At 30.6% G+C, this 26,205-nt stretch overlaps 4 protein-coding genes across 4 annotated transcripts; all 4 read left to right on the plus strand.

Moving 5' to 3' along the window:
* The first annotated feature begins 1,479 nt into the window (after positions 1-1,479).
* LOC123205449 lies at positions 1,480-3,573 on the plus strand. The gene is made up of 5 exons (XM_044622400.1): positions 1,480-1,799; positions 1,879-1,943; positions 2,038-2,098; positions 2,212-2,358; positions 3,337-3,573. The coding sequence occupies exons 1-5, from the start codon at positions 1,556-1,558 to the stop codon at positions 3,435-3,437; spliced, it is 618 nt and encodes a 205-aa protein (XP_044478335.1). The 5' UTR covers positions 1,480-1,555; the 3' UTR covers positions 3,438-3,573.
* A 431-nt stretch (positions 3,574-4,004) lies between these two features.
* LOC123208983 (NADH--cytochrome b5 reductase 1-like) lies at positions 4,005-14,118 on the plus strand. Its single transcript, XM_044626673.1, has 9 exons — positions 4,005-4,360; positions 7,127-7,268; positions 7,425-7,515; positions 7,622-7,699; positions 9,572-9,652; positions 9,768-9,857; positions 12,007-12,072; positions 13,514-13,600; positions 13,696-14,118. The coding sequence occupies exons 1-9, from the start codon at positions 4,246-4,248 to the stop codon at positions 13,786-13,788; spliced, it is 843 nt and encodes a 280-aa protein (XP_044482608.1). The 5' UTR covers positions 4,005-4,245; the 3' UTR covers positions 13,789-14,118.
* Positions 14,119-16,208: 2,090 nt separating this feature from the next.
* LOC123208984 (60S ribosomal protein L30-like) lies at positions 16,209-17,813 on the plus strand. Its single transcript, XM_044626674.1, has 5 exons — positions 16,209-16,369; positions 16,466-16,571; positions 16,836-16,937; positions 17,403-17,471; positions 17,566-17,813. Exons 1-5 carry the CDS (start codon positions 16,349-16,351, stop codon positions 17,604-17,606), a joined length of 339 nt encoding a protein of 112 aa, XP_044482609.1. The 5' UTR covers positions 16,209-16,348; the 3' UTR covers positions 17,607-17,813.
* A 2,259-nt stretch (positions 17,814-20,072) lies between these two features.
* On the plus strand, positions 20,073-24,190 carry LOC123201958. Its single transcript, XM_044617636.1, has 3 exons — positions 20,073-20,322; positions 23,084-23,411; positions 23,867-24,190. Exons 1-3 carry the CDS (start codon positions 20,175-20,177, stop codon positions 24,072-24,074), a joined length of 684 nt encoding a protein of 227 aa, XP_044473571.1. The 5' UTR covers positions 20,073-20,174; the 3' UTR covers positions 24,075-24,190.
* The last annotated feature ends 2,015 nt before the right edge of the window (positions 24,191-26,205 follow it).

Genomic DNA, 26,205 nt, shown 5'->3' on the forward strand with positions numbered 1-26,205 from the left:
ACTTTTTGTGCTTGTAGGCAACTGATGTATGAAACAAATTTATATATGAATGTGGATTTATTAGTTGATATGATACCAAAGAATCATATTTTTGGTTGATCTTGTACTAGAGGTTAAAAAAATTTAACTTAGAGAATGAAATTGCTTTGACATTTCCAAGTAAAACTAAATGTTCTTACCTATTTTACTTTTTATTTTTTTCTCTAGGGCAAAATATGGTAATAAATGGTGCTTAGGTTTTTGTTGATATGAGAATGAGGGATAAACATATAAAATAAAACCATAAATACCAATTTTGAGTACACAAATGGGTATATACTTATATGTGTTATTATGTGAGAGATAATTTCGAATTAAAGATAAAATAACACTTATTTATGTGATGACATATGTCAGTGTATATTCATTTATATACTCAAAATGAGTATACATAGTATTACTCAAATTGAGTAAATTTGCAACACTCCTTCTCAAAGGCAGCATTAATTAATCTATTTGAGACATTGATTTATTTTACATATAAGTTATAGATATTGCCTTAAATACAAAAGGAGTGTTACTTAATATAATTTCTGTAATCTAAAAATCTAAAAGAAAATATTCATATCAAACATAGTTCTCTTATTAAAGCTAATAAAATAACATATACAATAAAATTATGTACACAATATTTGTATATAAATAATGAGTTTTTATTATATAATTAGATATTATTTTATCTTTAATTTATAATTATCTAATAATATGATAATATATTATTGTTTATGTTAAATTTGTGCACATAGCACTACTCAGAGACGCCCGTGCTTCTAATTGGTTCTATAGAGTGGTAGATTGGTGAAAATCTACTCTAAACTCAACTAATTTTCACACAATAACGCACAAACAATAAAATTATATGTACACACTTTGTATATACAAATATATATACATAAATGTATTATAATATGATTGAATAGTTTTAAATTAATAATAAAAATAATATCTAATTACATCATGACATATCTATATGTGTATATATTTATGTGTCAAAAGTGTATATATATATATAATATCAATAAAACTATGTGCACTTATTTTTTGTACACAATTTATGTACACAGATAAGATGTTATCATGTGATTGAATATTTCTTTATCATTTGATGAAACATGTTTTAAAATTACCTAATTATATTATGACACATCACTGTATACATGAATTATGTATAAAAAATAAATACACATAATATTACACATATAATATTATTGATGCACAAAACAACTCAATTTGAGAGCAAAAGTTAATTATAAAGTTTTCCTTAGCCTCTATTATTTACAGTTCAATCCCAATGTTTGGCTTTAAAACCCTTTTTTACCCTTACATATAAAACACACTTCTTCACCCAAAAGCTTAATTTTGTTAATGAATACGAATCTTTATACAGCGTAAGAAAGTTCACATCACCCGAATAAGTCTTTTAGCCTTTTAAAGTTTTATAATATTGTTATCCACATCCTTATCAGAGCATTAAATTATTGCCACACACGAGCACTAAAAGATTTTTGAACAAACGATGGAAATGAGTTTGCAGTCTCCATGCCAGGGCCTGGCTAAGCTTCTAATTACCTCAACAAATTTTCAGTCTAAAGCCTGTCTTCTTCTTTCTAGTTCAGTCCCTTTTCATTCCTCCAAAACCAGCTCCTTTCTTCGAATCAAATCATCAAAGAAACACGTAAATCTTAGAGTTGTTCATGCTTCTGAATCTGAAACCACCTTAACTGATTTTGTTGCTGAAAGGTGGCTTCTCGAACCTGTTGGTAAGCTACGATACTTTCTTCTTTAAACTTTAATTAGAAATTCGCATTCATTCTTTCATCATCTACAAAAAATTCGTAGGTGATGGAGATTCAAGGCACCTTGGCTATAAGGCTCCAATGCCAGATGCTTTCGTAATTTCTTCTGTAAGTAATTCTTCTCTTGTGCCTTTTAACAAATGGTTGTGTTATCTCAATTTGCACCAAACTAAGTGAAAATTTCTCCTTGGAAATTTTGCAGAGTGAGGTAACCGTTGGACGTCTTCCCGAGAAGGCAGACATGGTGATTCCAGTTGCAACAGGTCATTTTCTTTCTAACCTAATTATGGATTGGCCAATTGATTCACTATTTGCACCAAATTGTTTCTCTGTGTTTAATTCTTGTTAATGAATGCGTTTCATGTAAATTAAATAGTGTCTGGCTTGCACGCCCGTGTTGAGAAGAAAGAAGGGAGCTTGTTGGTGACAGATCTGGACAGTACAAATGGGACATTTATTGATGAGAAGCGACTCAAGCCTGGAGTTGCTGCCGCTGCATCATCTGGGACTTGTATTACATTTGGTAAATTTTCTCTTCGTGTTTTTCCCAAGAAACAAACAACGAGAGACCTTAGTCTTGATGCTTAGAATTTTGAATCCCTTGCCTTTTCACTAGTCAGATTTTCCTAGTTTAATCTCTTGAAAATACAGTCTAATTGCATTATGCATATCAACTGAATTACATGTGATGCTATTGACTGTCGGGTACAGAAGAAATAATGTTATCTAATTAATGTATAAACTTTCTCATCTTAGACAAAGTTTAAAGAACCTAGGTACCCCAAGATTAGGTTAAGTAATAAGAGAAAAAATTTTATAATTCAAGTCTCTTTTAACGATATATCAAAATTAAACTTTTGATTGACTTAGTTCAATGGTTATGAGATCAGTTACCGGACTTGAAATTTATCTTATTCGATATAGTTAGTTTGGACTTAAAAGTGATAATTTGACTCGAATAAAGTTTCTCATTACAAATAGTTTAATCTTGAAAGTGATAATTTGACTCGAATAAAGTTTTTTATTACGAAATAGTTTGGTCCCAAAAGTGATAATTTGACTTGAATAGAGTTTTTCATTACAAATAATTTGGTCCTAAAAGTGATAATCTAACTCGAGTGAAGTTCCTTATTTAAAAATAAATAAAATCTAGATGGGATCTTGTTTGTAATTTTTTTCATTTTCTATCAAATACATATCTATACACCATATTCCATAGAAATATAAATAATTTTTCTTGCAATAAATTTATGTGTATATATTTTAAATACACAAATGAGTACACATTTATCATTATATGATTAAACGATTTTGAATTAAAATAAAATAATACTTAATTATATAATAATATATATTTATATACTCAAAATAGATACGTATAATATTACTTATTTTTCTTGAAGTGGGAAAACAGTATTGTTGACTTAATGTGGAGGAGTTATTGGTGTATGACGTTGTAATGGTCCATCTTCAATTCCTAATAGATTTATTTTTGGTGTAGGGGATACCCACTTGGCAAAGTTCCGTGTGTCAAAACTGGAGAATTTGGAAGAATCTGATGGTACTAGTGAAAGCTCTTCTGTCACTACTGAAACAAGTTAAAAAAAATCTATGATTTCATATGACTTGGGGGGAACTCGTCTGTTTAATCTGTGTTGTATCAATTTATTTTCGACATTACTGTTTAATTTGTCTTTGGTTTCATGTTGAATAAAGATCACCACTTGACGAAGAGAAATCAGAGGTTAATGTTGGTTCGGTCTTGATAGAGAAGGTGATTGAAGATGGAGAAGCTTGATCGTCGAAAAAATGTGTAATCTATGGGGGGTGTAGGAAATTTACAAAAATATTGGAGGTGATTGCAATATTAAAAAATTAAAAGAGATGAAACTTAAGGTTGAAGGGAAAATTAATTTTCAAAATTAAAAATTATAAAATTATAAAAAATTATTAATTTTTTAAATAAAGATAAAAAAGTTAGATAAATTTTATTTTTTAAAATATTATTAATTAAATAATATTTTTATCTTTATAATTAAGAATAAATTTTAATAAATGATAAATAATAGGTTGGATGGTTAGATGTCAAATTCAGTACTCATTTTTGACAATAGACAACAAAACCTTACATGGGAATAAGTTTTTGGCGTTTTCTTAATTTGCAGAGACTTGTTTGTAAATTTAACGGCAAAACCTAACGACAAAGATGAATGCAGAGCTCATCCGTGACGAGGGAAGCCTGTGAAACGTGTCAACCCATCACATGCTTGGGCTATTATCTACTGCTACAAAGAGTAGTCGGTAGTGTGCTGCAACCGAAAGTTCATTGACCTAAAAGTAGACAGATTCTTGTAGCTAGCTGCTTCTTGAGATCAATAACCTCCATTCAATTGACTGTTAGAGACCGAAAATGGAGGCTTTTCGGTCTCACAGAGTGGAGATGCTGAGCATGGCGGTGGCTCTGCTTGCCATTGGAGCTGGTACAGCTTACTATTTCTATGTCATCAGGACCAAGAAACCTAAAGGTTTTATTTTTATCTTTTGTTCTTATTTTCGATCGTATTTATACTACTTCGCTACAAGTATTACTATTTGGAAATCAATTTTATCTTAATACGGAAACTGATTCTGTGATATGTGTTGAACTCTGAACGGTGCATTTAGCTAGATGGCTTCGCATAAAAGAAAATTTCCATTTTTTCATTTTCCGATGCTTTACTAATTAATTTAATTTTTTGAGAGTGTGAAGTGCTCTTTTGAGAAGCATTTTGTTGGTGCTTCTGCAAAAGCACTTTGTGTATAGATATATTCATATCCAAGTGCTTTGTGGAAAGCTGTACTAAGCTTTATAGCTCTCTAAAACACTTGCAATAAAAGGACTCACAGACAACTGCTCCTTCAGAATACTTAGCCAGGTTTCAGTTTCATTCTTGTCAAATTGTAGGAAAGACATTTTGCAGCCAGTATGATTTTTCAGCAAGCAAAATGACTTTATGTGTGGATTCATGTAGTATTCTACATCTAAGTAGAATAAGCTGTGAGAATCTTAATTCCTATGTTTATGTATGAACAGTTGAATGCTCAGTGTTTCTAAAAAAAGAAATTTAAAGTTATTATGGGTGAAAGAAATAACTACTGGAGTTCGCTGTTGTGCCATATAAATGTTTTATTATGCATTGTAGAGAAGGAGTGACAAGTTTCATAGTGCAACACTCCTCTAATATTATCAAATCTCATCCCTTGTGTCAAGTATACTACACCTTTCTTATAAAAATATAACAGACAGCATTGCCTAAAGCCCTTGAACTGCCTGCAAGCAAAAGATTTTATGAATCAAATGTTCCCTTTCTCTCTATTAAATTAGAGGAGAGGCTGGATATCTTCAAATGTTGGGGGTTTAGAGGAGCCATTATGTTGTGAATGCTGTAGAAAAATGATATCCCTCATGTTTGTCCATGTGCATATCTGGTGTGGATGTAATGGTACTAAAGATGTGGTACACCATCATCACTTATTGTTTAAGATAAAAATGTTTAATCATGATTTTGCTGATGAATAAATTGATATTTCATCTTAACAGCCATTAAATCTATTTTAATTGAGTTAGAACATTCCTAATTTGGAGAAATGGCACCTCATGCTATAATTGGAAAGGAAGCAAATTTTTACTTCATAAATCTTCTGCCTTGCTATTCTGAATTTCTATTTCAGTGTCATGCTACCTTCCAATTTGGTAATCAGGTCAACGTGTTCTTTTACGGTTTCTGGTTTTAAAATAACTTGTGGTTCATATGTTTCTTTAAAACTTTATGAGTCCCTATTGCTTTTGAAGGGGTTTCATATTAGAAAAGCCTTAGGGGTGTTGATATAAATCTTACTGTTTAATCAACAAAAGTGAATAGTTGGATAATGCTTCAACCAAAAAGACAAAAATTTACGGAAAAATAACTTGTGGTTCATATAGTTTCTTTAAAACTTTATTAGTCCCTATTGCTTTTGAAGGGGTTTCATATTAGAAAAGCCTTAGGGGTGTTGATATAAATATTACTGTTTAATCAACAGAAGTGAATAGTTGGATAATGCTTAAACCAAAAAGAAAAAAATATAAGGATAAAAGACGCAAGCGACTTTTTTAACTAGCTAGGAAATCCACTATCCGTGATGGTCTTGTTTCTTTTTTTAAATTTATTTTTTAGCAATTGATAAAAGCAGCTGTGTCTATTAATATGCAGAGTGTTTACATGGGAAGGAATTTATGGAGTGAACAAGTGTCCACCGAAATTTCAATAAAAGAACTTGGAGTATTTTTTTTGTCTTCAATGAGGGAAATCCTCAGCATCCCCCCATCCAAAAGAAAAAACCCAAACCCAATATGAAAACCGAGAAACTAGATGTCAAAAAGGGAGGAAGGAAAAGGGAATTTCTCTAAAAGAAACAGAAACTCACTTTTTGATTGTGCCATAACAGCAAGACATTTGACCCACTGACATCCTAATAGTTCTTGTTTCTCTTGTACAGATCCCCCTTGAGATGTTCATTATCATTTTTCCTTAAAGCATTAAAGCTTACTTTCTAGATCTGAAATCAGAAAGCCTTTCAACCAATAAATCCAAGATGAACTGAGGCACCACCCAAGAGATCTTAAAGGTTGAAATCTGATGTCTAACCAAAATCTAATATTGTTGTGTCCACCTATTACCAGCATTGATTAACAGCAGCTTCAGCTTGATTAACAGCAAAATCAGTTTTTTAACAACTGATGATAACTCTGAACTTGCCATCAGATCTTGCTAGTGAAGAGGGTAGTCTTCCTTAGCAAGGCCTTTTTTTAAAATATTAACTATATAAGGTAGGTTTCCATTTGCTTTATAGATTATTGGTTGAGAATGGACATTTTTCTGTAAGAAGATGTAGAAAAATAAAAAATATGACCACGGTATCAGATTTATGTATTTATATTCTTATATGAAGAACGACCTCTTTAATGAGAGGTATAGGATGATCTTCCTGGAGTCTTCCTTATAGAAGATGATCTCTCTGCCTTTTAGATGGTACCCTTCTCTAGGATCATTGATAATCATTTTTTATTTTTAGGTCTTGCTGATTAGTTAACAAAGGAGAGACTCAATACATTTCAACACTGTTTCCTGGAGATTGTTTTGCACTTACATGTTTATAAACATTTTCTTTTCTTCCAGTTTTGCTTTTCAATTGATCTTTCTCTTTTTCTCTCTCCTTGTATATGATTGAATCTAAAGACAAGGAATTTAAACCCTGATATGCCATTACAGGGTGCTTGGATCCTGAAAACTTCCAGGAATTTAAACTTGTTAAAAGAATCCAACTCAGTCATAATGTTGCTAAGTTCACATTTGCTCTTCCAACGCCAACTTCAGTATTGGGGCTTCCAATTGGACAACATATGAGTTGCAGGTTTGTTTCATCGTTGGCGTTGATTTCTACTATTTACATTCAGAATACAATGCAAATCCTCTATTTTCTTGCATGTGCTATTATTATATATTGTAGTGGGTTCTATTATGGTCCACAATCAAAATACTACTTATAAATATTAATTTTCTCACCCAGAGGAAAGGATAGTGTTGGTGAAGAAGTTATCAAGGCATATACTCCAACAACTTTGGACTCAGATCTTGGACACTTTGAATTGGTTATAAAGGTTTGAACATTCTGGAGTTTATTGCTAGTTGTTAATTATATGCAAGAATTAATTTGTTCTTTTTTAAATATTGGCACTGCAATCATTATTTTCTCAAATTTAATAGATGTATCCACAAGGAAGAATGTCTCACCACTTTCGTGAAATGCGAGAAGGTGATTACCTTGCTGTGAAAGGACCCAAGGTGAAAATTTTTTACTTAAATTATACAACATATTTGAGTTGTTGTTATTTTCCAACATTTTGCTGTTAGACAGTATGAAAAATAATAGTGTGATTGCAAATAAGATTTGCTCCTCTCCTCTTCTCCCCTCCCCATTTAGTGTTAATGCTAATGCAAATGCCACCTATAGTTATTTTGGGTTTCTTTTTTATCTTGGGCAGAGCATCTGGGATCCCAGTAAATTATTAGCAAATGCCACCAATGATAACGTGTAATAAACTCACATCAAATTATTTATAGCTTCAATTTTTCAATTTTTCAATTATTTACTTTTATTAACTTTTATATAATAAACTAACATGTATCAAACTTAAATTGCTTATTTATAATTGAATTACATATACTTTGAATCACTTTATATTTTTTTAGTAATACTGCATACATTTTCCCCATTTTCATTTTCAAATACTATTGAGAAAGATAACTAACAGAATCTTAAATTTGGTGAGTGAAAATCAATTTTCTTATTTTCATTTCAGGTTCATATTTTAAAGCAAATATAAAGATTTCAATAATGAATGGGCCCTAAGTTTTTCTGAGAATTGTCTATAGAGCACAAGTACAAAATTTGTTTAGACTATCAAATAGAGTATCCCTTTCGGTTTTCTCACGAGGGGTTATTTGATTTTAATGTCATCGCATTTGACTTCAATCATGTAGAATTGTCACATGGAAGAATAGACTGAGGTTATATGCAATTTCTCATCTTTGGTTCTTCTTTAAACAAGGAGGAAACGTTTTTTAATAAACAATTATAATATATTATATTATAAATTTTTAGAGAAACTAACTCATGCAAACGTGTTATAGCATGATTGGATGGTTGAAAATTAAGGACAAATTAAACATATTAAACTGGATGATGTGGATGTATGAATGGTTTCTACATCAGTGTGTATGGAATAATTTGTGTGATGAATCTATTTATATAATATTATTCTACAATATTTAACACATAGCATATTCATATTTGATCTGTATTATTTCATTTAAACTTGATATGTTACTTTACTTCTCTTGTCATTAATTGCTCATTGATTTTTGACTAAAAAATCCTTTCTGCACTCCACTTTTTGCCATAAAATATTCATCCGTACGTTTTGGGGAAACAATACTTCATTTTTTATTAGAACTCTTAGTGGTAGCTGCCAATATATCTCAACATTTTTCTCTTGTGCGAGAGACGACTTCTTTCCTTACTATTAACTTTATGTCCTTTTCTCTTTATTAGTGCTACAAATGTTCCAAAAATGTGCACATGGTAAAACTCATATCCTCAATATCTCAAGCAGTTTTCACTTTATAACAATTATCATTGCCTTTTTCAAACATTTTTTATTCTTTTTCTTTTTGCTTCAGAGTTGTCTGCCTTACTCATCGTGTTTTTTTTTAAATTTATTTTTCATCTTTGCTCTTAATATTTGTTTGCACTTTAAATGCTTATTTCAGAAAGTATTTTTCACAAAATCTCTGGAACTTCTTATGAATGATTACAAATTTTCCCAAAGAGTCCTGCTTATGGAGTTCTCATAAATGATCATATTTAAGTTGACTTTAATTAATAAGATTGGTGTGTTCATTATCGTTGTCATTTCTTTTTTATTTTTTGGAAAAAGGTGTAATATTTTTTCTCTCTAAAGTTCTCTTCTTCTCTTTATCAAATAGAAAAAGAAATAGAATTACATGTAAATTAAAAAATTAAACATACACAAATAAAAAAAAATAAAGGATATTATATTATCTAACCCCTATTTTAGGAACAAAAAGACTCACTTGTGCAATAAAAAATTTGACATACTGAAATGCTTTTATAATGATTATGATTCGTTTTAGGGACGCTTCAAGTATCAACCAGGACAAGTTAGAGCCTTTGGCATGCTTGCTGGAGGCACTGGCATTACTCCAATGTTCCAAGTATGCAATTTGAAAATTTTACTAGACTGATAATTTTGCAGTTGGCCTTTATTTTTCTGTTGCTTAAATAATCATTTTTTTATTTTGTAATTGCTTGCATTTGATGCTTCCTCAGGTTACGAGAGCCATATTAGAAAATCCAAATGACAAAACCAATGTGTATCTTATCTATGCCAATGTGACATTTGAAGATATTCTTTTGAAGGTAATGTTCCTTGCTCTCTCTAGTATGCATTCTCTTTATTTGATATGCAGTACTACAAATTCTAATCTCTTAGGCAATAAGAAAAAGCAAAAGAAGGATTCATTTGTAGTAAAAATGATAGCCAATTAAAGAACAAATTGTGTGTTGTAAGTTGTATTTTCCCCTTTAGTAACCAAAAGAATTTTAAACATTTTATGAATCAGAGGTTAAAGTGGGAAGCAATTAGAGTTTATGCAAATGAAGGGGCTGTAACAATTTGTTGCAAAGGGACGTACTTTATGTTGATGGCATAATGATAGCAATTTTTAAAGTGAGGTATAAAGCTATAAATAGTTGGATATATTTTAGGCAGAACAACATTTTCCCACCCAAAGTTTGCCGTATTGACACTTATCCACCTCTAATTTTCAAAACAGCATTTTCCCACCTATCATCTGATTCTGTTGTGAAATTTATAAATTGATGTGCTTCAGTCACTAAAAAGACAAAAATGCTCCTTTATTGACTTTATAATGTTTACCAAAGTTGAGTAATTTTAACGCCCAAAATTTTATTAAATATACTTTTCATCTTTGGTTTATATTAATTCTAGGATTAATAATAAATTTAAACAAAAGGTCATTGGTGGAAATGCTATCGTCGAACTACCAAGTGCAATTTTGGCCAAATCATACCTGGGATAGTCGCATTGGGATGGTGCAAATCTAGTTGGGATTTTAACTTTGGATGAGAAAATGTTGTTTTTAAAGGGTCGGAAAGTGTCACTAAGGCAAACTTTAGGTGGCAAATGTTGTTCTGCCTAAATTTTGTCAGCTGTATTATGTGGGGCTAGAAACAATTGGATTCTGTATTGTATTAGAGCTTAATATCCAGGTTGATGATAAAAATCCTCCGTTAATTTGATCAATAGCCCCATTCTTTTATTTCAATGAGGGTAAAATTTTAGTCTTATTTTTTTTATATTTAATTGAAATTTATTTCATGTTTTAAAACCTTATTTATTATCAATTGAAAGGTATTCTTAAAAACTTATGAACATAACAAAACTATGAATCCAACGATTAATAAATGAGGATGATATAATATCAGTCAAATATGAGTAAGGGAGATCTATTTCATTTATGTAATTTTATTTCAAATAATTGTTAAGTTGTTGCAATATATTTTTTTAATATAATAACTTTTTAAAATTCATTGAAAATGTTGCAAAAAATACTCCAATTTATTCATGAGGAGAGGATAATAAAATGTTTCGAGTACATAGTAACTTATGAAAAAATAAATAATAAAAAGAAAATAATATTTAGGTGGCATAAAAATGTAGAGGAATTTAATGTAAGTTTTGAGATAATTTCATTAACTAGAATATATTTTATTGATGAAGAAACAATGGATCTAGTGATTGGAAGGGAAGGAAGAAAGCTATATGTGAGATCTCAATTAATCAAATTGAAAGACCACTGTATTGGTATTAGAAACCAAAAAATAATTTGTGCACTCTATAAAATTTGAATGATGTGTAAAGGTGCTTTTTTTTTGTGGTCAGTTGGTTCAATGATTGAATAATGGTGCAGTGCAGAAAATGGTGATTAGGATTGAAATAAAAATTAAATTTTACTTATTCTCCTGTCCGAATTTGCTCTAAATGTGGGGTATCTATTGGTGTGTATCATATTTTATGTCAATCAAGGGAAAATGTTATATAAAATCTCGTCCAATCCAGTTAAGGTCCCAAATATGCAGTCCGGTCCCAAATATGCAGTCCTGTCCAAAATACTGATCACTTCTGATTTGTTTTCTTACTATTACGATGATATAATTCACATTTAATTCTTTTATTTTTTGATAAGATAAACAAACTGGGTTTTAGGTGACAGTTAATGGTCATACTTTTTAATATCACTGTAATTTCTTTTATTTCTTTGTGGGTTTTGTACAGCATAATTTTAATTTAAGATTTTTTATCTCTGTATGTATAAAGCAATATTTGACATCTATGGAATTGAAATTTGAAGAAAGATTTATCGCAAGGACTCCATCTATTTGCTTATTTAGAGAATTTTCTTTTATGTCTTCCTGAATGCTTGATCTTGGAATTGGATAACTTGATGACAGCTGTGGTAACTGTTTAAAAAATGTATCCTTGCAGGAAGAGTTAGATAATCTAGCAGCTAGTTTTCCTGGCCGCTTCAGTATCTACTATGTTTTGAATCAGGTATTACTCATTACTTTTGTTGTTATAATCTAATGCTCAATCTCAGTGTCTGTTATGTTCAATATCTTCATTTAGTCATCTTTTCTTTGAATCAAAATGATTCTTGTGTTTGAGCCTTCTTTATGGAAATCCATTGAAGCCCTTTTCTTCTTACTTTTTTTCCATTTTGAAATTCTATTGAGGATATTGTTGTTTTGCTCTAGTTAAGTTTGAAATGGCTTTTGACAATTCTTATGGAGCAGAATTGGAAAGCTATAGTTGTGCATGCATACAGCTATCTCCAGCTAAAGATAATATAAAGTCTCCATGAGTGAAGATTCTGAATGTTGTCATTAGATAATATGGCAATAATTCCATTTTATTAGGATGCATCCCATATATCTGCATTTGTACATTATTTTTATGTCTCAACCTCCTGACTTGGATTTGTTTTTATTTTTTTTTTGTTTTTGGTGAAATGTTGATGCAATTGCAAAGAGTATTTATATCAGTAGAAAATATTTATAGGAAGAGCTTATTATTCACAATTAAAATCCTATTGCCAGACTAAATGTAGGAGATAGAGTGGATGCTAGGTTTATTTTGTAGTTCGGGGTTCAATATGTGGAAGTTATCTTAATCCTTAATCCCTTATTCTATTAGAATTAGTATCACATTTTCATTATTCAATTAGGATTATAATTATATTTTGGTTTAGATTAGGTTTCTTAGAGCCTGTTTAATTGGGCTTATTTACAGGCCAAAAAAGCTCATTCATAGTCATAAGCACTTTTGAGATTTTTTTAGGTTATTTGGTTACATCTCAAAAGTGCTTAGAGATTTTGTATAAGCTATTTTACAATTTATGAGAGATTAAGCTTTTTCCATAAGCTCTTTAGTGTTGATATTTCAAAATTATCTTTATTCTGTTTTATAAAGTTGACTTGATCTATTCTTATATACTAAAGCCTTTTTTATCATTAGTAAAGGAGAACTGTTTTACATTTTTCTTAACCAAACAACTAGCAACTTTTTTCATATTCGGTAAGTTCTGTTCCAATAAATCGAATCAAACATAGACTAAGCCTATATATACAGAATTCTTTCGTGACCGGGATTGCACTTGGTTTATGAAGAAACTTCATTAATTCTGGTTTTCTCTTCCTCAATCTATTTTCTATCTTTTTTTTTTTTTTGGGTTGTTTCGGCTGTCTATCATTCTCTATCTCTGTATTATTTTTCTCTTTCCTGTGCTCTACTGCTAAAACTCCTAAAATCAATGAGGGAAGTGAAATATATGAGAACTTATAGCTGTTGAGATGGATGGTAGTATCAAAGTAACATCGCCTGTATGTTTATTTTTGGTGATGTTACTTACCACTGTCAAAGACTTAATTGAAAAGTAAATGAACTGACCTTGTTCTTTTGTGTTTTCCTGTTAATTTTAAAATATATACTTCAGCCACCTGAAGAATGGAATGGCGGTGTTGGGTTCGTCTCGAAGGAAGTGATTCAAAGCAACTGCCCACCTCCTTCACCTGATATCCAGGTAATTTTATAATACCAGTTACCTTAATCAACTCCCCGACTATCATTGTTCAATGATGATGATAGTGATGACGATGTTATCTTGTCCTTGTGTAGATATTGAGATGTGGTCCACCACCAATGAACAAGGCTATGGCTACCCATCTGAATGATCTGGGATACACTCCTGAAATGCAGTTCCAGTTTTAAATGAATGTATTATCATTCTCAACGCAGCTAGCACAGGCATGATTTTTGTTCAATTTATATGAAGCATTGACAGTGGAGTTTGGCATGCTTGATACAGCCTATAAGGTTCAGAAATTATTGTTCAAGCTATTGCACCCAATTAATTCTTGATGTAGCATAAGATAAATTTAAAAAAATATACAATAATACATTATAATAAACCCTTAAATTCGAGATTTTAGGACATAGACATTTATTGTAAGATCCATTGAACTAGACTTTGTGAAATTTTTTATTTGAGTAACTACCATAATAGAAATATAAACTTCAGACCTTAGCAACTTTGACATATATACATTATTTCTATGAGTAGTGTTATATGTATAATTTTTATATATAATTTTATACATAAAAAATGATGTGTTATCATGTGATTGGATAGATAAAAATTAAAAATAAAACATCAAATCATCTAATGATACATCGTTGTTTATACGCATAGTTTTATTGTAATCCTAGATAGGTAATATACTTTTGATGTATAGAGTGCAACCTTTGATTTATAGAGTGCAATTTTTTATTAGAATAGAATGTGAGATTTTGTTCATAGACGGTCAATACCTTGAATGATTAGGATTTAATTTTGTAGATCATCGGACACTTTTTTTTTATTTCATAGATTTGGAATTCACAACTCTAGAATATTTTTTCACATATTTTGATTATATCTCATTTTTGTCTACATTGGGTCATAGGAGATTGAATTCAAGTCTTGTGTGCATTGTTTGTGTTTACGACATTGAGGATGATAATGATGTTACTTGTATCATTGATCTTTCTAAGAAGATACAACTCATTGGTATATCTATAACCGTTACTCTTAAACTGAGAAAAGAATCTCTAGTTTTTGGTTCCGAAGCACATACATTTGGAAGTCGGGATAATCTACTTAACAAGGTTACACATATAACTTGTGAACCTTCCAATCTATTTCAAGGGAACAATAAGCTTTGTAGACTTGTTTTCAATATAAAGTTTTTAGGTCAACAATATATAGATAAGAATTTAATGTCTTCATAAACTATGTTGATGGCATGCAAAGATGATAGAAGTTGGAACATTGTGAATATTTACAACTTTGATGTATAGATACGTTGCACATGTTCTAGAGATCAAATCCTGCACTATAATAGACAAGTAGATGTTTGTGTTCTGAGATAAGTGGATGATGTACGGATACCTTTTCTTTGCCAACAACCAACCCACCACCACTTCACATTTCAAACTAGTCAATTTGTATTTACTCTTATTTCAGTTTTTACTTGCATGCAACGGAAACCACTTTTCCTCCTATCAACTCACTCATTAGGATCGCTTACTCGGTGAATTTTCTTGAAGTTATCTTTTCATGTATGTTTCTTGTTTGACAGATGAGCTTACTTGGGTTTTATTCAATTTGATTGCAACTGTATTTAGACTTTGTTAATTTGTTTATTTACTCATTAGTTTTGAAATGATTGAAGATTAGATATGGAGCCATCCACCTTGATTCCCACAACACGTCCAATTTTCCTCGCTCACTTGCAAGACCATCCAAGAACTGAAAATCAAGACTCAAAATTAGTAAAAAAGGTTTAACTCAAACAATCACACATTGAAAATACCTTGTCTTCACTTGCTACTCAAGGAACAAATCTCCCATCACTCCACAACCATTGCATCAAATTTACAAAACTATGCCAAAACGTTTGTTATTTGCTCAAGAGCCATGCCTCCTTTTTTGATCCTCAATACAAACTCATTCATCCCAATCTCCTTCCTTAACCTATTGTTAGAGGAGAGATCATATATATTTGTATCAATGAAAAAGTCCATCAAAAGAGACTTGAATCTTGTCGTAATAATCTTAAAGATATATTATGTGTATCCAATTTTGAATATTTAATTGGGTATCTAAATAAAGTGTATTAAATGTTATTTTATCTTTAATTTAAAATTATTTAATCATATGACAATATATTATTTAAATAATCAATTGATTATACATAGTTTTATTAGTAATTTTATTAGTGAAATTCTTCTTAATAAAGGTTTTCGACAGATCAACCTAATCATCTTAAAAATTTAAAAGATGATTATAGATAAGAGAAGAAGTTCTAACCAATTTTGAAATCACTATTTCAATTATCTAAGATTCACTCCAAAAAAAGTATTAAAGGGTATTTTTGTCTTTCCATTGACTCTATCATTAAGGTTAATAGATTTTATAAGGGGTGGAAAAACTAAAATTTTCAAATTTGAGAGGATGAAAAGTATGGTTTCTGCAAATCTTGAGTGGGACTCTTTCGGCCAACTTAAAATTGTTACTAGTGTGAAGTTTAGCTAATCCAGTGTTAGGACAAAGTTGAACCTATGCTAGAATAGGTTACTCCCGCGTCCAAACAAATGCTAATGTTCTCAAAACCCTAGTCATCCCTCCTATATAAATAAATTTGTTATAGCACACAATTTCGTTTGCCTTCCAGTGGTGCGGTGAAACGCTCATTTTCTGCATTTGGAAGTCCAGCAACGAAGCAGCAGCATGGTGGCCGCCAAGAAGACCGTAATCTTTCTGTCTGAAATTCTTTTTTTTTTTTTTTATGGGAAATAAATTTGGATTGTGATTGGAAGGTTATTGTTTGTTGTGTGGAATTTGCAGAAGAAGACTCATGAGAGCATCAACAACAGGTTGGCACTCGTCATGAAGAGTGGTAAATACACTTTGGGTTATAAGACCGTCCTTAAATCTCTTAGAAATTCCAAAGGTATTCATTTCTTTCATTTTGTAATTTCATCATACATCTCGAACTCGCTTTACCATAATTTCAATTCGATTTTTATTTGATGGGAACTCCTGTGATGTAGATTTTATATTTTATTAGATATACATATTTTGATTTTTATGAAATGTGTGTTATTTATTTCGATTGAGATGAAATCGGTTGTTTTGTATAATTTGGTTTTTGTTTTAAAGCTTGAGGATTTGCTGAAGGAACAGTTTGATTTAATTAATTAATCATTATTTGCAGGGAAGTTGGTTATCATTGCCAATAATTGCCCACCTCTTAGGAAGTCTGAGATAGAGTATTACGCTATGTTGGCGAAGGTTGGAGTTCACCACTACAATGGCAGTAAGTTTCTTAGCATAATTTTCTTACTTTTTTTATTTATTGCTTTTTTTGGGTGATCTTGAAATTGAAGTTTATAACTATACATGACATGTGACGCGAGATTTTGAATTTTAAGCCCTGTAGTATATGAAGATTTTGAATTACTCTGGTTTCTATGGATTGGATTTTATGTTAATTTTTTATCTTCTAGACCATGATCGGAATTGATCACATCATGTTTCAGATGAATTTTTACTTAATGCTGAATCACCATCGTATATGTGAGAGACGTAAAACTGATATGCTTCCGATTCTGTAGTTCATTGTAGTGCAATATGTTTTGCTTGTGTATTATTTCTTTACTACCCAGATTATCTTTACCTTTTGTGCCTTCACTGTAACAGCCAAATGTTAGTTTAGTGCAAGTTTTTTCATCTATCTTATGGAAACATTTCCCTCAAAAGATTTTGTTTTATATAATGTCAGACAATGTGGACTTGGGGACTGCATGTGGAAAATATTACAGAGTTTGCTGCCTCAGCATTATTGATGCAGGTATATTGATTAAGAAATTTTTCCTTACTTGGATTGTAACTATTTGTGTTAGAAAAATTATCTAACTTATTGTGTTGAACTTGTGTTTTATTAGGTGACTCCGATATCATCAAGAGCATGCCCGGTGATCACTGATAAGATTAGCAAATCTTCGTAGGCTTGTCATTTTTCTCAAATATATTTTAGGTTGCAACCTTTAATTTGGTTTATTAAAGCTATATAATCTGGAACTTGGAAGCTGCTTTGTAGCATTTTTGAGTTGGAGACACAAATGTCATTTGCTATTATTTACTAGAATGCTTGAGAGTAAATTTCATTAAAGACTTGCTTCGATTTTTGTCATTTTCTTGCAAGTTCTGGTTGTTTGAACTGAAGCTTTTGCTTTTATCGCTCTTCTCCGCTTTTTGGTTGCCTATCTCCATTTTCGGCCTTCTTTTTTAAGTGGTATATTCAGAAATTGTGGTAGGGGTTATGTTGGGGATGATATCTTAAACACTTCTTCTAGTTGTGGCATCTGAAGTTGGGTGGGAAAGCGAGCGGATGTTTTAGGGTTGGGGACAATAATGGTCGGGAACATGGTAATCAAATTCATGTATTGTATCATATATCAAAAATTTAATTTTTTTTATCAAGTATTGTATTATATAATACAGTTTTAACAAAATAAATTAATAAAATAATAAAAAATTATAATTAATATATTATTATTTTAAAAAGTATTATAAATATTTTTTAAAATTAAAATTTTATTTTATATATTTTTAATATTGTTTTTTAAAATTATATTAATTTAAATTGATAATATATATTATATTAATATATTTATTATATTGTATTTATTTGGTAGCAACCATATTAGGCCTCTGCAAGGGCCTTTAAAGGCTGGCCATATTATTCTGTAGCTTGAGGGACTTGCGGAGGCTAAATCCATTTGGTGAGAGGCTTTTTTAGATGAGACCTGAGAGCCAAAAAATCAAAGATAAAATAAAGAGAATAAAAAAAATATAATAAAAAGAATATGAAGAATAATGGTATTTTAGTCTTTTAAATGGTCTTTTATAATCCTTTTTCTCAAATTAGGGGTATTTTACTCTTTCAATAAATCGTATCAAACATTTTTTTCTTAAATAAAAGATGTTTTGTGTTAACTGATCAACAGTTAGATTTGACGGTGGAAGTTTGCAGCAGGGACGTGTTTGTGTAATGTAATAGTTTTTGTACCAAACTGATAGTTTTATATACTTCAGGGAGGATAACAATAGATTCCTACCCCTAAAAACCGAAAAAAATAGATTTTCTTACATTTTTAAAAAATCAAATGTTCCTATATAAAATATATAAATATTATACGATCAGAACCACTAACACTTTCAAAGTATAAACAATATACATTTTCTCCTGTCAACTTTCATTTTCGATTGAAAAAAATAAAATCTCGTCTCTAACTATAACCAGTTTCAAATTCATATGTACACCGACTATAACTAAATTTTGGGTAAGAATTATGTCTAAATTGCATTTAAATGATGTGATTATATCAAAATCCTACCATCCAGGTTCAAAATCATATGTAAATCGACAATAACTAAATTTTAGGTAAGAATTATATCTAAAGTGCATTTGAATAATATCAAAATCTGACTATTTTTTTGTTATTTTATCAAAACGGTGTGATTCTGCTAACTTACATCATGTCAGTATGATTCTAATTGGATTTATATTATTTTAATATAATTATAGTTGAAGTCACACTCGTATAGTTGATGTGATTTCAATTGGAATCACATCAAAATATTGTGATTCTAGTAGTTAAATTACATCACTTTTACATGATTTTAATTGGAATCACACTATTTTAATATGATTTTGATTTGAGTTATATTGTTTTGATAATATTCTAATCGTTGTTGATAGTATTCTGTCGTTGAGAATAATCATAGACTTTAAATTTTAATATTTATAAAATAGAAATAAAAATATATTTAATAAAGTTTGAGATTTAAATATTATTTATTTTTAATAAGTATTAACCAATTTCCATAAGAAGTTAACCAATTTCCATAATTCGAAGGTGGAAAGTTGTCATTTTCACAAAGATTGTGTGAAAAATAGTGGCTCATACTTATTTGTTTAAATAAAATTATTCGTATAAATAATAATATATTATCATATAATTAATTGATTTTAAATTAAAGATAAAATAATATTTTATCGTATAATTATTATTATTTGTATATAAATTTGTTTTCATTATTTATATATATAATATTATTTTTTTGATAAATTTATTTATACAAATAATAGATACAATTTTTAATATATTATTGTATAATTTGAAATTTTTAAATAAAATGATAAATAACAATACATAGTTTACGCATAAATTGTGTATACAGTTTTTTTGTTTTCACCTTACCGTGTCAAATTATCGAAGTATTTTACATAGGTCAAAAAACTTGTTTTCACTTAAGATATAGTGAAAATTTAAAGTTTTATCTTTTAATTTTAAAAAATTTACTGCAAAAGAGTTTGATAAAAATAAGGGGTAAAAATGTCATTTGGTGGAAAAAATTAAAATATTAAAGTTTTATGCAGGAAATATGGATTCAGATCTACGAACATCATTTTCACTCATCCAATTTCGCTTGCATTGAGTATAATAAACAAAATCAAAGAAGAAGAACAACAGTGGGAATTAGGGAGATGAATACTTTCAGTGCAGAAGATCTGTCAACAATTGGAGGCATAGCCACCGTTTCACTTCTTCATTCCTTCATCCCTACGCATTGGCTTCCTTTCTCCATAGTTGGTCGCGCTCAGAAATGGACTCTTTCCAGAACCCTTTTCGTCAGTATGTTTCTTTCTTTCTTTTTTTTTTAATCAATTGGAGTCCAGATTTTTTTTTTATGTTAATCTGATAATGAAATATTTACTTATTACGAGTCCTTGAATTACAGAGTTTATAGTACCATTTGAAATTCAGTTGACATTTCTAGCCATTAATTTGGAAGGAAGGTTACGACTTTCCTAGCTGCATCATTTTAAAATTATTAAGCTTCTTGCGATATTGGAAAGCTTATTTGTGTTGTTTGACAAAGAAGAAGATGTAGTGATCGGAATCTGGTAGATTTTTTTACATAATATATTTGGGAATTTTTGATTGTGCGATTCTGCATATACTTTTAAGTTTTAACTTTGTTTGTGCTTCATAGCACACCATTGCAATGTGTTTGACAAGCCATCAGTTTGGCTTGTGCAATGTGTTTGTTGCACTCATATTGTAGTTTAATTTATTGACCTACTTTGAATAATAGAAATTAAGGATGTGAATTTCAAAGTAATTCCATTTTAGAACAATATTCATGCTTGTTGAAGCTATTTTTGGTTATATTCTGTTATAATTCTAAATGTTATGTTATGTTTCTCTCCTTTTCTCAGATCTTGGACCTGAAAGCAGAATGAGTAATTCAGATCTTAGTTGTAAACTGTAATAGTTATCTGACCCGACTTTAAAGTAATTCAGATCTTAGTTGTAAAAGATAACATTGGAGAATAGGAGGGTCACGATGAGAAAGAGATAGTTTGAGTCTCCTTAGAATGAATGGGAAAGGCATCACTGTAGATATTTGATTATTACTTTTTCTTGTCTATCTGTGGATCCTTTATCAGGAATATGTTGTGGTAGACAATGATTTTTGAGATGGCACAAGTTGAATTTCTGGATTAAAGTTTGTAGGTTTAACAAACTGTGATTGTTTATGTTCATTTGTGTGAGAAAATATGAATTCATCTGTAATGGAAAGGCTTTGGGTTTGTTAGGTGTTTTCTATTCCCCAACTTAAACGAATGAGTAAATTGTTTGTGCTCAAGGGTTCAAGTCTTCTTAGGGCCACCTACTTAAAATAGGGATATTATGAATTTAGGTACAATGCTTTGTTGAGATGATTAAAAAACACAAGTTTCAAATCATTCAATTTAGGAACAATTTAAGGATTATTACTGTTAATATTAGCAGAAAAAACTGAAAAGTTTTAAATGCCCTGTAATGCTTATTCAATTTAGACACTCACTTTCGTTTTGGATTTCATTAGTATATTCATTCAATTGTGCGTGTAAGTCAAGTTCATCAAAACCAAATCCAATTTCACATAAGAGACAGAGAGAGGAATAAGTTTTAAGAAATCCGAACAACTGCTTTAGGATTTTTTGGCTTTAAAGGAATTGAATTCTTCTTCTTAAGCTGGATACATTACTTGGCCAGGAGGCTATTTTGCCTTCTTGTCTCCAGAAACCTATGCACAGGATGAGGGGGATCTAAAAATTTGGAAACAAATGAGCACCCTTTTAGAAAAGATGTGTTGAAAATAGCTGCCAAATTTAACCAAATTGTTATTTGGGCTACACCTCTGACAAATAATTCTTACATGGAAAGAACACCTGCTACTGAACTGCCGCTATGAAGATCTCATGATGATCCTGATGTTGTGTGGAGTGTGCACACTCTCTAACCATGAAGGATTTTGCCCTGATCTGACTGGAGACAGATCTTGGCCAGCGGTGTTGGTGACTAGTGGCACTGCTTCCTTTTTAAATATATCTTCTTTTAATTTTCTTTATGTTTTTAGTTTGAGTCATTTTTTTAAATATTGTTTTTTCTATTTTCAATTTTTTTTTTTGATTGGAGGAATAGTTGTTAGCATTTCATTGGACGAAAGTTTTTACATGTCAATGTTTTATTGGATGGAATTTTTTAGCTGAATTCTTTTTTATTATTTATTTTTTAATTTATATAATATTATATTACTGATGTTTCTATATTTGATGTTTAGTGCCCCTAAATGAATAATTTGAAACTTGTGTTTGTTTTAATCATTTGGACAAAACAATTTACCTAAATTGATCACCTCCCCTTGATAATACATTACACAAGAATCTTCACAACTGATTTTGTAAGTTTTGGAAGTAGCACTCACTGAACATGTAGGGGACAGTGAAGGGGTTTATGTTTATGCGAAAAAAACTCAGATATGTTCTGGACTAGAAAGTTATTCTTGTAGTAATGTTTTGGTGCCACTTGGCACTATCCAACTTAATTAAGTGGAAGCAAGTCTTCTAGTAAATGTTTTCTCAGTGAATTTCACATTTTTATAACTTAATTAGGTGAATTTGCCCTTTGAATTTAACCAAACTTGAGATAGAAGATTTTTTTTATTTTTATTTTGGTTTATCCTGAAAGCAAGTATTCTGTTATCCTTTCACATTTTAATAAATATTTTAGGCAATTGGGGAAGATGGGCTGTTTTTCAACTTACCCCAGGTCAATGTAGAATGGGTTTGGACAGACCAGTGATCAGCTCTAGATAAAGAGGATTATCTTATAACTTATGACCACACTCTATTGTTGTATTAGGTTCTGTCACGGATTATTGTTTTACCTGTAGAAGTCATTATCGTAAAAGTTGCAATCTGGACTTAGTGCTTTGATGATTCTATTAGGAAGTTCTGTCTCTATCCTTTATTTGTATGAAATTAATGACTGAGAGACAAAGAAGTTATTTTAAATGTTGTTGAGGCAATACTAATGATTCACTTCTCTATGTTTTATCTCACAGCTGCTTTTGGAGCAGTTTTGCATGTGATATCCACTTCACTTCTTGGAATAACTGCAATCACCATGGCAAACACTATTGCTGGTGAAGAAACAGTGCATAAACTAGCTTCACTTCTGCTTGTAGTTCTTGGTGGTAGCTATGTCTTGTTGTTTGTGTCTGGCAAGGGTGGCCACAATCATTCTCACAACCAGCCAATGGAAAAAATGGCTGTTGCTGGGCTTGTTCTTGTCCCAGCATTATCTCCTTGTGCAACCACACTCCCAGTGTTTCTTGCTGTTGGGAATTCATCCTCCATGATGGTACTTGCCATCATAGTGCTTCTATTCAGGTATCAATAATGAAGGCATAAGAAATTATTAATTTATTTATTCAGTTTTTTTCTTTTTCAGTTAATTTGAAACAATCGTGATCAATAAGTTTCTCAGTCTGTTTGATTGAGCGAAATGAATTTGGAGCAATTAGTTGCATAGGCCAGAATAAAGTTTCATACAAATGAAAATATGATGAATTAATTTCTCCTATAATGTGCCGTTATTTATTTTATGCACATGTGTAAGTGTTCCATTGACAATGATTTGCTTCATGAATTCCAAGACTGAATTCTTTTAGGTTTCACATACCTTCCCTTCTTATATGAGCAGCTTGAGGGTCAGTTCAGTTGTCTGGAATTCTTAGTAATGCTATCATCTTTCATTATTTCCTCTGTCAGATTTAAGTTTAAATACTATTGCTGATTATATTTCAATCTGAAAGCTTGAGATTGAGTTGTTTCTTTCATCACAGTACAATAACGGTAATGACCTCACTGGTGGCTCTATCATTTTATGGTGCAAGCCAGTTGAAATTTCATTGGGTGGAGAGGTATGACAAACTTCTTGTAGGATCAGTTCTTTGCTTGGTTGGAATCTTGACTCTTGTTTTTCATGACCATGATCATGGTCACGGAGCTTCTATTGGAGAGAATTTAAATAGGAAACTTATTGCTTTTTAAGAGGTTGCAATTGCAAGTAGTGTTTGTTACCATACATAAATTCCTACATGTAACTGTGAATCAGAGATCACTTAATGTGAGCAGTTTCCTTGATTTGAGGGATTTGTTTGCTTTTACCACTTTTCACATATAGTTTAAGTCTTTAGATTGTTTTTTTTAATTCACTTTTTTTGGATTAAATCACTTAACAGAAAAACTAATTTTATGTACCTTAAATATGAACAGTGAAATAACACAGACAAAAATATTGTAGATTATCTCCACTCCAATAGTATCCTTTGTTAATAATCATTAATGAAATTCTATAAATTATTAAAACGATATTTTTATCCTTGTAAATTGCCCTAAATTATTTAAAATTATAGATATAAAATAGATTTTATAAATTAAACTTTGGAGGAATTTTGAAAGTAACTATTTTTTATATTTTATATATATATATCCTCTAAACTAAAATCTTCTGGCTTATACAAAAGTTTCTCTTATGATCACTCCAATTTTGGGGCAAGTTTGCAATTATAGCCTCCACTTAGTGGATTCAAAATATGATATAGGGTTGTTTAAGAACAAAAGATCACTCAAAGAATTAAAAGGCTTACCACCATTTTTTTTTTCTTTTTGGATAGGCTCAAACTCAGATTTTCTTCTTAAAAATTTTAATATTCTATCAGTTTTGTTAAACTTGAAAATCGTTATCGCCCATGTTTGACACCAAAAGATTATAAATTATCACCATCCAATGAAGTTTAAACAAGGGATACAAAATCATGGAGCAAGTCAAGAAGATCATCAAGTAGTGAAACAGGAAATCAATAGTCAATAATTATCTTAATTACCTGCACATACGTTAAGATTTGTCCTTCTTTGGCACCAAAAAAGCAAGAACACCACATGGAATCATACTTTCCCTTACTAAGTCTTTAGTCGTTGCAACCCTTTATGCTCTCCTAGGGACTCATTCTATAGTTGGGTAGGACAACCTCTAGTACTAGGTCAATACAATATTGAATGTCTTTCATTGGAGGGAGACCTGGTGGAATCTTATCTAGAATGACATCAATTAAATCTTTGTAGATTTTCAAACTCATGATTAATAATGGCTCATTTTTCTCTTCTTTTTTTGCAAACAGGACAAGAACATAAAGCTTTAGTATCCAATTCCAATTTGTTTTCACATTCAGATGAGAAAGAAGCTTATTCCTTCCCCCATTAAATGGCCAAGGAACAATTTCTAACCAAGAAGGACCCAAAGCAATCATCACTCCTTTTTTAACAAAGGTATAAGGGTTTTTTTTATCCATCATGTAAAACCCTTTTATCATATTGCCATGGACTATAAAGAAGTAAATGGCAAGCCTCCATAGGAATGATATCACATCACGTTTCATCTTTATAATGCTTCATAATAGAAAAGATACATGGCTAACATGTATTTACCTTTACCTTCTTGTCCTTTTGAAGCCAGAAAATTTTTTTATAAAGGTGAGGATGTTTCTCTGTTTTTAAGCGTAATTTATGTACTATTTGAGTAGGCATCATACTTTTGAAGCTACCACTTTCAATGATGACATTGCACACCTTAGGCTAATGAGTAGATCTTCTATGGAAGATGTTCTTTCAGAGCCAATCGTCTTCAGCTTCATGCACCATGCTTGGAATTTTTTTAATGGAAGAAGAATCTCCTTGATCAACATAAGTAACATTCACCTCTTCATCTTCTTCGTTAACTCTAGAATTCATTTCTTTCTTTACCTTAACATCTTTATCATGTTCTTCTTCCAACAGTTTGACAATTTTGCTATTAGAACACTCTAAAGTAACATGCCTATATTCTTGACACTTGAAGAATTGTTTAAAACTAGTCCCACCATCATAAAGAAGCATGCTTTTTCAACTGCTCTAGTACATCCTTGTGATCAAAACCTCAGTCTACAATGTTAACCCTATCAATTAACTTATAAGGTTACACCAAATTCTTTTTGAACAAAATGATTTCTCAAAGCTCGACAAGGAGAAGTGCTTCCACTAGATGCTTGGTTGTTGCTATTCTGAAATGGATTGACTTTCTCAGCACCACTAGATTCATAATTCTTATGGGCATTTTACGTATCATTATATTCACGATTCTTAA

The sequence above is a fragment of the Mangifera indica genome, chromosome 2 (genome assembly GCF_011075055.1).
Source record: "Mangifera indica cultivar Alphonso chromosome 2, CATAS_Mindica_2.1, whole genome shotgun sequence".
Lineage (NCBI taxonomy): Eukaryota > Viridiplantae > Streptophyta > Magnoliopsida > Sapindales > Anacardiaceae > Mangifera > Mangifera indica.

What these genes read in the sequence shown, in the direction of transcription:
- LOC123205449 (XM_044622400.1), top strand. Translation starts at nt 1,556, where the DNA reads ATGGAAATGAGTTTGCAGTCTCCATGCCAGGGCCTGGCTAAGCTTCTA. An exon ending in ATGCTTTCGTAATTTCTTCT is followed by an intron (nt 1,944 to 2,037) that starts GTAAGTAATTCT and finishes GAAATTTTGCAG; the next exon opens with AGTGAGGTAACCGTTGGACG. An exon ending in GGTGATTCCAGTTGCAACAG is followed by an intron (nt 2,099 to 2,211) that starts GTCATTTTCTTT and finishes TAAATTAAATAG; the next exon opens with TGTCTGGCTTGCACGCCCGT.
- LOC123208983 (XM_044626673.1), top strand. Translation starts at nt 4,246, where the DNA reads ATGGAGGCTTTTCGGTCTCACAGAGTGGAGATGCTGAGCATGGCGGTG. An exon ending in TTGCTGTGAAAGGACCCAAG is followed by an intron (nt 7,700 to 9,571) that starts GTGAAAATTTTT and finishes GATTCGTTTTAG; the next exon opens with GGACGCTTCAAGTATCAACC. An exon ending in GCATTACTCCAATGTTCCAA is followed by an intron (nt 9,653 to 9,767) that starts GTATGCAATTTG and finishes ATGCTTCCTCAG; the next exon opens with GTTACGAGAGCCATATTAGA.
- LOC123208984 (XM_044626674.1), top strand. Translation starts at nt 16,349, where the DNA reads ATGGTGGCCGCCAAGAAGACC. An exon ending in TGGTGGCCGCCAAGAAGACC is followed by an intron (nt 16,370 to 16,465) that starts GTAATCTTTCTG and finishes TGGAATTTGCAG; the next exon opens with AAGAAGACTCATGAGAGCAT. An exon ending in AGTTCACCACTACAATGGCA is followed by an intron (nt 16,938 to 17,402) that starts GTAAGTTTCTTA and finishes ATATAATGTCAG; the next exon opens with ACAATGTGGACTTGGGGACT.
- LOC123201958 (XM_044617636.1), top strand. Translation starts at nt 20,175, where the DNA reads ATGAATACTTTCAGTGCAGAAGATCTGTCAACAATTGGAGGCATAGCC. An exon ending in TTCCAGAACCCTTTTCGTCA is followed by an intron (nt 20,323 to 23,083) that starts GTATGTTTCTTT and finishes TTTATCTCACAG; the next exon opens with CTGCTTTTGGAGCAGTTTTG. An exon ending in ATCATAGTGCTTCTATTCAG is followed by an intron (nt 23,412 to 23,866) that starts GTATCAATAATG and finishes CTTTCATCACAG; the next exon opens with TACAATAACGGTAATGACCT.